The sequence below is a fragment of the Fundulus heteroclitus genome, unplaced genomic scaffold (assembly GCF_011125445.2).
Source record: "Fundulus heteroclitus isolate FHET01 unplaced genomic scaffold, MU-UCD_Fhet_4.1 scaffold_40, whole genome shotgun sequence".
In the NCBI taxonomy this organism is placed as follows: Eukaryota; Metazoa; Chordata; class Actinopteri; order Cyprinodontiformes; family Fundulidae; genus Fundulus; species Fundulus heteroclitus.
In genome coordinates, this window is record NW_023396813.1 from 1384259 (window position 1) to 1395733 (window position 11475).

Below are 11475 nucleotides of genomic sequence, written 5' to 3' on the forward strand. Positions count from 1 at the left end.
TGAAACTAATTTCTCCCTGGTAGTTTAACTAGATAAGAAATTTGGACACTCTTAGGCTCGCTAAAAGTCCTCCTCACTATTCCTAACATTTTTCACTTTAGGAGCTCTCTTAAGGCCTCGGACACTTTGTAAATAACTTTTATGTCACCAAGGTAAAATTCTAAGAACGATCTTAGAATTCAGGAAATTTTAAGTTTATTCCTAAAATGATGTCACTAAGAGTTACTTTTAGTCTTAGGATTCTTTGTGAATACAGGCACAGGTTTCCTGCATATACAGTTCACATTTATAAGCAGTAAAACACTATGGCATATAAATAAAGCTGAAGTACACAAATATGGCAGGTCGGTTTGTCAGTTGGACAAATGGACTGGAGGAGTTGTTCTGTTTAAAGAGTTTTAATCAAACAGGTGAATGTAAAGTACAGCACTGCTCATTAGACAATCACTTCCAGGCACCCCGACAGTGTCCATGTTTATGTGACTAACTTGTGACTCCTCATGTCAGAAGCATTCAATAACCAACAATGAACACAGAGAGGTATGTCTACTTCCCAGGTCCTCCTAATCCCCTTGCAAAGTTATCGTTGGTTTCAGCGGCGTCCTTCAGAACTTGCATCAGCATGGCATTCCTCTGCCTCGTCTCTTCCATTCTCACTGGGTTCGATTCAGGGAGATTCTGTTGGGTAGTGGACAGAAAATCAACCCAGGTGAATTAAGGGCAAGGCAAGGCAAATTTATTTATATAGCACAATTCAGTACAGGGACAATGCAAAGTGCTTTACATGATTAAAATATAGCAAATTAAAACAGAATAAAAGCAAGTAGGAATAAAATGTAGATAGAAATTAGAACAAAGAAGTGGTGATTCAGTTAACTAGAACAGTTGAAGGCAATCCTAAACAAATGTTTTTAATCTTGATTTAAAAGGAACTCAGGCTTTCAGCACCTTTACAATTTTCTGGAAGTTTGTTCCAGATAAGTGGAGCATAGGAACTAAATGCTGCTTCTCCTTGTTTAGTTCTGGTTCTAGGTATGCAGAGTAGGCTGGAGCCAGAAGACCTTAGTGGTCTGGATAGTTGATACACTGATAACAAGTCTGTGATGTATTTAGGTGCTAAGCCATTCAGGGATTTATAGACTAACAGAAGTATTTTAAAGCCTATTCTGAGATACAGGGAGCCAGTGTAATGACTTTAGAACTGGGGTTATGTGCTCTACTTTCTTGGTCTTGGTGAGGACGCGGGCAGCAGCGTTCTGGATCAGCTGCAGCTGTCTGATCCACTTTTTAGGCAGACCTGTGAAAACGCCGTTGCAGTAATCTATTCGACTAAAAATAAATGCATGGATTAGTTTTTCCAGATCCTGCTGAGACATCAGTCCTTTAATCCTGGAAATGTTCCTCAGGTGATAGAAAGCCGACCTTGTAACTGTCTTTAGGTGCTTTTGGAGGTTCAGGTCTGAGTCCATCACTACACCCAGATTTCGGGCCTGATTAGTGGTTTTTAGGTGAAGCGACTGAAGCTGTGTGCTAACTTTGGATCTCTCCTCTATTGGTCCAAAGATTATTACTTCAGTTTTGTTTTTATTCAACTGAAGAAAGTTTTGACACATTCACGTATTGATTTCTTCTAGGCATTTACTCAGTGCCTGAATTGGTTCATAGTCACCTGGTGACATGGTGATGTAGAGCTGTGTGTCGTCTGCATAGTTACGGTAGCTGATGTTGTTATTTTTTATGATCTGAGCGAGAGGGAGCATGTAGATATTGAAAAGGAGGGGACCCAGGATGGACGCTTGGGGAACCCCACATGTGATTTTTGTTGACTTTGATGTAAAGTTACCTACTGATACAAAAAAGTCCCTGTCCTTTAAGTAGGATTTAAACCAGTTGAGAGATGTACCACAGAGGCCGACCCAGTTCTCCAGGCGTTCTAACAGGATGGAGTGATCAACAGTATCAAATGCTGCACTAAGGTCCAATAGTACCAGCACGGTGGTTCTTCCATAGTCTGTATTTATATGGATGTCATTAAAAACCTTGATAAGGGCGGTCTCTGTACTGTGGTGAGCACGGAAGCCAGACTGGAAAACATCAAAGCGGCTGGTCGTTGTTAAGAAGGTGTTTAATTGTTGAAATACAGCTTTTTCAATAATCTTACTGATAAAAGGGAGGTTTGAGATGGGCCTGTAGTTCTGGAGTAGAAGTTTGTCTAAATTGTTCTTTTTCAGCAGTGGTTTGATAATTGCTGTTTTTAGGGACTGGGGGAAAACACCTGACAGAAGGGACGTGTTTATTATCTGAGTCAACTCAGACGCTATGACAGGTAAAACTTTCTTAAGGAAAACTGTGGGGAGAACATCAAGGCAGCAGGAGGAGGAACTTAGCTGCTGAATGATCTCCTCTAAGCTTTTGGAGTTTATTTGGCTGAATTTGGACATTTTGTCAGGATAAGTTCCAGCTAAATGGATGGTTCTGGAGCTGGTGTGGATGTACAAACAGATCCTCTAATCTTTAGGATTTTTTCAGTAAAGAAGTTAGCAAATTCATTGCAGGCCCTGGTGGAGTAGAGTTCAGAAGCCACGAACACAGGAGGATTTGTTAACCTGTCGACTGTGGAAAATAAGACACAAGCATTATTAATGTTTTTCTTGATGATCTCAGAGAAGAAAGATTCCCTTGCATTTTTCAGTTGTAAGTTATATCTGTAAAGTCTCTCTTTATAGATGTCGTAGTGAACCTGGAGTCTATTCTTTCTCCACCTGCGTTCAGCTTTCCGCACTTCCCTTTTTTCACCTTCTAGCTGCTGGAGCATTTCTCCAAGGAGATTTTTTCTTCCCGGAAACAACTTTCACTTTAACTGGAGCAATGCAGTCAATGATGTCTGAGACTTTAGAATCAAAGTTATCTACTAGCTCATCTACTGAGTTGCAGCCCAAGGTTGAAGTAGCAGAGTAAGCTTGAATAAAATTTTCTGTGGCATTGTCCTTAAAGGTGCGTTTTCTTACGATGTCCCTTTGGCTAAATGAGTCACTGGAAATGATGCCTTCAAAGGTAACGGAGAAGTGATCGGATAAGGCAACATCAGTTACATTGACCTTAGAAATCTTTAGACCTTTAGTGATGATCAAGTCTAAAATATGTCCCTGTTTGTGTGTTGGCTGTTTAACATGCTGTGTTAAACCAAAGTTTCTAAGTGTGTCACACAGTTCTTTTGCACTTCTGTCTTTAGGGTTGTCATCGTGAAAGTTCAAGTCTCCCACAATAATTAAACAGTCATAATCAACACATATCACGGACAGCAGGTCACTAAAATCATTAAAAAAGTTTGATGTGGACTTAGGAGACCTGTAAACATTCAGAAACATAGTTCGTACTGGGCTCTTTACCTGGAGAGCCAAATGTTCAAGAGTCAAATTTTCCCAAAAACACCTTTTTACACTTTAGTGAATCATTAAACAATGTTGCTACTCCTCCACCTTTCCTTTGCTGTCTGCTCTCACAAAGAAAATTGTAGTTTGGAGGATGTCGACTCCATCAGTATAGGCTGCTTCATTAGATTCATGTAAGCCATGTTTCTGTTAAAAACATTACATCAAGATTATTGTCAATAATGAAGTCATTAATTAAAAGGGATTTTCCTGACAGAGATCTAATATTTAGTAAACCCAGTTTATATGATTTTTTTGGTTGATGATGTCTCTGTGGCAGGTTGCATCTGACAGTTTATGACTTTTAAGTACGACTGATTATTCCTGTCTGTTTTCCTTTTGCTTTTCTTATTTCTGCCACGTACCATAACAGATATTCCATGTTCTCCGTCAGGAGGCCCAGGCTTATGCTGGAAGCGGTCTTGACTGATAAACGTACTGCCAGGGCCCTGCTGAATATCACAAGGAAGTTATCTGAAGGTCCTCAGGACAGGCATGTTCTGTGATATGTAGAGGAGGAGGAGGATCTGGACCTCTGCGTCCTTTTGAAGATGCTGATTTAGTCACAGAACTGCGGTATTCAGAATTAATATGTGGAGAGGATGTCAACTGTAGACCAATCTTAAGGACTTTGTTCATGTTATGAGAGAAATCCAGGAAAGGAACCTCTGGGCTTTGTGGAGAGGAAGGCGAGGCGGGTGTAGTCTGGACCGGTGTTTGTGACGATGGAGGTTCTTGGTCCTCTCTTTGTCCTGCTGAGATCTGGGATGAATCCTCCTGTAATTCTGATGTAGCCTCTTTCTGTGTCGTCTTTCTGGCCGTCTTTATCTTGGTTTGTTCGGGCTGCACTGGGCTTATCATTTGTTTTGGCACTGGATGTACTTTGTTTTGGAACAAAGCTGATGGTGCATGGTTCACAGAATAGAAGATGTTTGAAATCAGTCGTTTTGCACCTGACCTATTTAGAGAGAAACCATCTCTGTTGAACAGATGTCTTCTTTCCCAAAAGATGTTAAAGTTGTCTATGAAGGTTACAGTTGTTTGTTTGCATGTTTTTTCCAGCCATTTGTTTAGCATCAGAATTCTGGAAAAAATCTCGTCTCCACAATTAACAGGCGGTAGAGGGCCGCTGAGAAACACAATGACATTAAGGCCATGAACTAAGTTCAACAGACGAATGTAATCCTCTTTCAATACTTCTGATTTTCTTATCCGGGTGACGTCGCCCAGGGCTTCAGCTTGTATTATGAGTTTTTCCAAGGTCGGCGTTCTTTCAAGATCCTTGGAAGGTCTGTCTGAAGGATGTCTAATAAATCAGACACCAGGCCACTGTTCAGATCGTTATAAATCAACACCTCTATGTTTTTCTTGTTACAGAAATGTTTAATCCCACATACAGACCCACTGCATAATATCAGGGTCCTTGGCCCTGTGGCATGTCCTTTCTCTGATGTATTAGAGCGATGGTCGTTGACGTACCTCTGAGTGTTGTCATGATTCTCCTGGGTCACATTTTGGAGCGGAGCGAATCTGTTTCGTAAAGGAATTCCAGCATTTCCAGCAGGTTTACTCCTATCATTTGTTGTGGGAACAGCCCGCTGTTGTTTCACTTGTCCTGGGACATCTCTCTGTAGTCTCGGTCAGTTTTATTTGTCTAGGCGTGGGGTTCGTTGATCCTTTGGTCTTGCACCCAGAGCGGTCCAGGGATTCTCATTTTCCTCAGGGATCTGTTTGTTCAGAGAGTTGCTGGGCTGGTAGTCCCCGTTTGGAGTCGCAGGCAGGGTTGTTTCATTTCCATACGCGCCGTTTACATCATAATTCAGTTCGAGTCGGCATATCTTCTGTTCTATAACAGCGATCTTCTGTAGAAGCGTGTCAAGGTCCACTGTGGTGAAGGTAGGCATCTTTGCAAAATCAAAATCAAAAATAAATAAAAAGAAAATAAATAAAAATAACTAAATCCAACTTTCCGTGGTTTTGGCAAAGAGATAAAAAGGAGATAAAAAGTAAAAGGCAGGAAAATGCAAGCAAGCAGGGAGCAGAGAAAAATGCGTCCGAGCAAGCAGAGAGGCGGAGCAGTAAGCAATACTTCCTCTTAGATGAAATACTTCCTCTTAGATGAAAAACAAAAAAATTATTAAAAAAAAAAAACAAGTTTTTGCTTTATGTAATTGTATGTATGTTTTTTTTTTTTATGAGGAATATTTGGTAATGTAAAAGAAAGCAGCATAAAATGCCAGGACAAAGCACCTGAAAGTACAATATTTCAACTACAGAGCTTTGTATGGTAGCCCTGTGATAACCATAGTAAAAACAGGTCTACCTGTTTACAAAAGTGCTTCAAATCTTCTGTCACTTCAGAAATGTCTGCTGGTCAGAGTCAGGAATCCAAACTTTTTATTTATTTGTTTATTTATTTATTTATGTCAGTAACTCACTGTGGTTGCATACAAAGTCAGTTAATGTGGCTATCCACCTTTAAGGTAAGTTTGAATTATATCCATTCCCAGCCAAGGTAATATTCAGAAGAGTCAGCAGCCAAAACAGTACTCAGCTATGTGCCATTTTTTCTGCTTCTGGAGTTTTCAAAATTATAGGCAGGCATAATTGTTTTGCCTGTACATTATTTCAACCGATCTCTGCCACACTGCATATCAGCCAGGGATTCTCCGGAAGAAAAGGCCCATCTTTTCTTTTTTATACAACAACAGAAGCCGGGATGTTTTCAAACCATTACACTCTGGAACCAGTTTTCAAACTATGCCATTGTAAGAAAAAACACTTGCCGTCGCCTTGTAAATGAACAGTAAAAGCACAACCAAACTTCCATTTTCACCATAAAACATAATGTAAATGGGGCAGGAATCTGAAATTACCAGTGTAGATTTGTATTGAAAGGTGTGATTTTCTTACACAAAGGAAAAGTGCCTGGCGAGCCAACAACATACATGTTGGGGGAACTGATGACTCTATGGCTACATTCACACTGCAAGGAAGTGCAAACCAAATCCCATCTTTGTGCCATCGTAGGAACTGTCTCAACTGGACCAAGGAGAAGAAGGACGGGACTGTTGGCCAATGGGCAAAGGTCCTCTTTTCTGATGAAAGTAAAGTGTGCCTTTCATTCGGGAATCAAGGTGCAAAGTTTGGATAAAGACGGGTGAGGAACAGAACTCAAGCTCAAGGTCCAGTATGAAATGGCCACAGTCATGATCTGATGTGCAATGTCCAGTGTAGGTGTTGGTAAACTCTGCTTTCTTAAATCCAATGTCACCACAACAGTCTACCAGAATGTTTTAGAGGCCTTCATGATTCCTTCTGCTGAGGATCTGTACAGAGATGCAGATTTCATCTTCCAGCAGGATCTGGCCCCTGCACATACCGCCAGAAGCTCCAAAAACTGGTTTGATGCCCATGCCATCACAGTGCGTGACAGGCCAGCAAACTGGCTCTGTGGAGTATTCTCAAGAGGAAAATGAAGGGCCCCAAACCCAGCAACAAAGAAAATCTGACAGCAAGCATCAAGGAAATCTGGGCTTCCATAACTCCCAGGCAATGCCACTGGCTTATTGCCTCAATTCCACGTCACATCGAGGCAGTGATTAAGGCAAAGGGATTCCCAACCAAGTATTAAAGATTGACAGATCAAGTAAAAAAATGTTTGACTAATTTAATCCTAATTTCTTTCTTTTATCTGCAAAAACTAAGAAGTAAATGGTGAGTTCTTCAAAGTATTCTAATTTTGTGGATTCCTGTTTTCATGGGTTTTATGAGCGGGAAGGCCCAATTATGTAAAAATAAATAGAAACTTGAAATTGTTTCAGTTGTGGGCCCTTAATCTATAATCTATGAAAGTTGAACTTTTTGAATGGAATTATGGAAATTAAACAACTTTTCCATGATATAATTTTTTTGTAAAGGGCCTGTAAAATATAAAACACATAAAAGATGTATTAAGAAACTTGAATAACATGGATAAAGTGAGCACAGTCATGTTACGCCAAAAGCTATTGAGAAAAAGTGGGTTTTCAGAGCAGATTTAAAAATGGAAAGTGCAGAAGCCTGTCTGATATTTATGATACTTATATTATGTTCAAACATTTTTTCCATATAGAGTTCTTGTTTTCAAAATTATTTTATTCTTCCCTGTACGCCTGTTATTCCTCCTCATCATCATCTCCTTCTTCATTTTAGTCTTATTCTTCTTCATAATCTTTTATTTTATAACTGTAGTTTAAAAAATATTAAACTTGTTTAATGACTGAAAGTCATGGTTGGTGAAGACTATGAAGATTTCTTCTTATAGACCAACGAAAGCTTGAACTGTATTTAATACCCGAAATAACTGTCCTACAGATGGCCAGGGCAGCCAAGGAGGCATCTCCCAACAAACCAACTAGAACATTTTCTCCAACAAAACCAGAAAGGGAAAGAACAGGGCTCTATAGCACAGGAAATTTTTTTATCATCAGATAGAAGGTTTTTAATTGAGTAGTATTTACATTATTTACAACCAGTAAATAATGTCTAAAAGAACAAGTGAAGTGAAGTGTTTGACATCGACAATAACTGAACAATATGCGCAGCTTCTAAACCACCAGTACCAGGGCCATCTGTCATAGACAGAGTGTTCCAGAACCCATTTTTTTACTATTAAGTCTTAAAACTCATTATCTTGAGTATGTAGGCAAACTGGATTAACTTCCTTAGTATTAATCAAATTGCAATATATACCAATAAAATACCAAAATTAAAAAAATAAATGTGAACATTAAGTGGTAGATGATTGATACCATATGAATCTCACATCTATTAACTTTTCATACCACCTATTAATCTGTGCAGGACTGCGTGCAGGCTGGTGTCTATGTCCTGTAAACAGACATTGTGTAATCACAATTTTTTATTTTTTTTTAAACGATTGAAAAATGCTGTCTTATTGATTGTTTTGATTGACTTTACATTAGTGAGGAATATGTCCAGATTCAATGTGACTCTTGTTATCATGGTACCATTTACAAGCCGGCAGATGTATCCAGCTGATCTGAAGAGAAAAGCATGAGACTGCCCACTGTGTCACTTTTAAATTTATTCAGTGGTTTCTATTATAGAAATGCATTTTTATAAGAGAGGAGGTTATTATTATCTAGTTTTATGGCTGTTAATCTCTTTTTTATAATACACATTTTTTTTTTATGTTGTCTTGAAAAAAGATATTGTAAGTTATACATTAAAATAGATGGCATTATGGAACTGAATTGGTGTTTCTCAAAAAGACTATAGAAGAATTGGAGCTGGACGATAATTCGATAATATTGATTGATAGACATATAAGCTTATTGCTGATAGAAAAAATGGGTCATTAAAAGTTCAATACAATAACAGTTTTCCTTCTTTTGCATTCTAGCCATGTAGATTAATGTTACAGTCACTACATCCTTCCAACCAATCACAATCAGACCCAGGAACGCTGTTACCAAGCTCCGCCCCTTTCAAAGAGTTCAGCAAGCACACGTTCTTTTGTCTTTTTTTGTTTGTTTTTTACTTGCAGTTTTGGTAAAAGGTTGGTTGAATAAAGGGTTAAGTTGGAATTCAGTGTTTGTGAGTTCTGTATCTAAAAATAGGTTGCTAAGCAACAGTGTAAAATGGCCAGGGCTGCACTGAAAATATATGTTTTGAATTTGTTGATAATTATCAATATCGATCAATATGATTCCTATTTTATTCAGGGTTAACACGCGTTTTTTTGTTGTTGCTTTTGCGCGTGTATATAGTGAATGGCAGGGAAAAAACACATGGATACCCCCCCGCGCAAATCTTGTCTCGTCGCATCTCCCCCCCGCTACGCCAGTCGGTCCGTGCAAAAGTTGTCGTCGCGTCTCCCCACTCCCAATTCAGCGCCTCCTTCCTGCTGGAAACACAGTTATCGATATGCTTTTTTTCTATTTCGTCCAGCCCTAAGTAGAATTATGAAATATTTAATTCTGGTTATATGTACAGGTGACAAATGTTTTCCGCGAAAATAATACCTGTCATAAAAATATGGCAGTATTTTCAGAGGGTTATGCATCTGCTTTTCTCTTTTATTTCTTTCATTTTCGCCTGCAAAGTCACCCCTAGTGCTCTCTTATCGTAATGCACCATGTATGCGCAAAACTAATCTTTAAGGGAGAGCAAACGTCGGCTGGCTTGAAAGTTTATTGCCACTTGACTGCAGCATTTCACTTTAGTCCCTAGTTTTAAACAGCCTGTTCCCAGCAAAAACTGTCCCTGGAAATGTCCCCAATTTTAGCCTTGTATTGTATGAATGAGAACCAAATATTGTCTGCAACAACAGCTGGTAGCTGGTCGCTGTCAGAGACAGAAGAAGAAGAAGCAGTCAGCCTTCTCTCCCTCACACTCCCAAGCCCCAAATTTCATTGTAGATATCTGGTCACCTTAATGTACAGCAACTGCATCAACAGCTTCAACAATAAGTATAGGATCCCGTGGAGATAGAAGAGGTTTCATGAGTAATAATGACTGAAATGATTCAGTCTTGTCAGCAAGAGATTATATAGAGATTGACAAAACCAGCTTTTATTTTGAAAGTCCACTTCCTCTTATTGGCAAGTGAATTTGCATTTTAGCTACACATTTAGATCCTAGCTAAATATTTAGCTCCAAACTAAACAATTAGATCTGAGTAAAATATTTAGTTTGCAAATTAAATCTTTATTTTGGAAACTAAATATTGAATTTGGAGTTAAATATTTAGTTTGCAACCTAAACATTTAATTAGGAAATACATGTTTAGTTTGAAAACTAAATATTTCTTTTGGAGCAAAATATTTAAATTGCAAATTAAATATTTATTTTGCAAAATAAACATGTAGTTAGGGAATTAAATGTTTAGGTTGGAAACTAAATATTTAGTTTGTAAACAAACTTTTTAGTTTGCCAATTAAATATTTTGTTTGGAACTGTGACATTTATAAATATATGAATGACATAATGAAAATAATAGTTGGAAAATTAACCTTTTTTCCCCTCTTATGACAAGCTATATAACCCAAATTATTGCTGTAAATTATTCACTTTACTGATGGCACCCCATATTTTCCCCCTTATAAATATAAACTCATGTGACCTGGTGACCTTAGACTTGCTGAATTGTCTGGACAAATTTAAACACTCTCCTAACATCTTTGAGGGTTGTTTTCAAAATGGCCCCTTTTTACTCACCACCTTCAGAAGGGATGAAGGAGCATTTTGCTATCTCCGCAAAAACTGCTGACCAAATCTAGAGCAGCGGAGATACTCAACGTAACCGAAGTTTCTGAACTAAAAAGTAGGATGCTTGCTTTGCTCTGCTAACATGGGTTGGACTAGAAAGAAAACCTTGCTACCCTGAGGAACGGGAGAACTGCAATTGCAACATTTGGGTCGCCAAACGGAACTAAAACGAACTGAATCCGTCCTTCAAGTTTATGGCAACACACCCTGCTGAGGGGAAGTGACAGCAGCTCAGTCTGACACACAGCCAGCTTCACCTGGGAGCTTCCGGGGGAATTCTGGTTGGTATTTCTATGACTGAATGTAACCATCAGCACATAAATGTTAACCACAAGGTGCCACCCCGCCAACTCTACTGCTACATGGAATCACCTTCAGCATCTCTTTCCTCCTCTCTTCTCCCGGAGAGATCACAGACCACATTCCGTAGCCAAGCCCCATGGCAGCAATGGCCGCTGTGGAGATGACGATAGTCCGTATGCCGCTCATCCTGGACGGTCACTTTGTGGAGTCTGGGCCGCTGGCTCACCTCACACTGCTGCTCCAAGCCAGCAGGATTTCATAACGTAACACGACAGCGGGGGAAGCCGGGACATTCTTCTCTCTCTTCGGCTTCAGTGGCGGGTGGCAAGAACCGCCTGGATGCAATACTGCCTCAAAGGGAATGGAGGGGAACTGCTTTGGTTAAGCGTGTAATCCATGCGGGTGTTACCACCATAGACATAATATAAGAGTAGACCACGCATTGACTGTCGCGGCGCAGGAATTA

At 39.4% G+C, this 11475-nt stretch overlaps 1 protein-coding gene across 1 annotated transcript; it reads right to left on the reverse strand.

The window, feature by feature from the left end:
* Positions 1-382: 382 nt before the first annotated feature.
* LOC105924922 (ubiquinol-cytochrome-c reductase complex assembly factor 3) lies at positions 383-11338 on the reverse strand. Its single transcript, XM_036131022.1, has 2 exons — positions 11079-11338; positions 383-678 (listed from the first exon to the last, which is right to left on the reverse strand). Exons 1-2 carry the CDS (start codon positions 11193-11195, stop codon positions 547-549), a joined length of 249 nt encoding a protein of 82 aa, XP_035986915.1. The 5' UTR covers positions 11196-11338; the 3' UTR covers positions 383-546.
* Positions 11339-11475: the final 137 nt, after the last annotated feature.

Coding starts and splice junctions, on each gene's coding strand:
- LOC105924922 (XM_036131022.1), bottom strand. CDS start 11,195: ATGAGCGGCATACGGACTATCGTCATCTCCACAGCGGCCATTGCTGCC. Junction 679..11,078: donor GGAGGAAAGAGATGCTGAAG/GTGATTCCATGT, acceptor ACTACCCAACAG/AATCTCCCTGAATCGAACCC.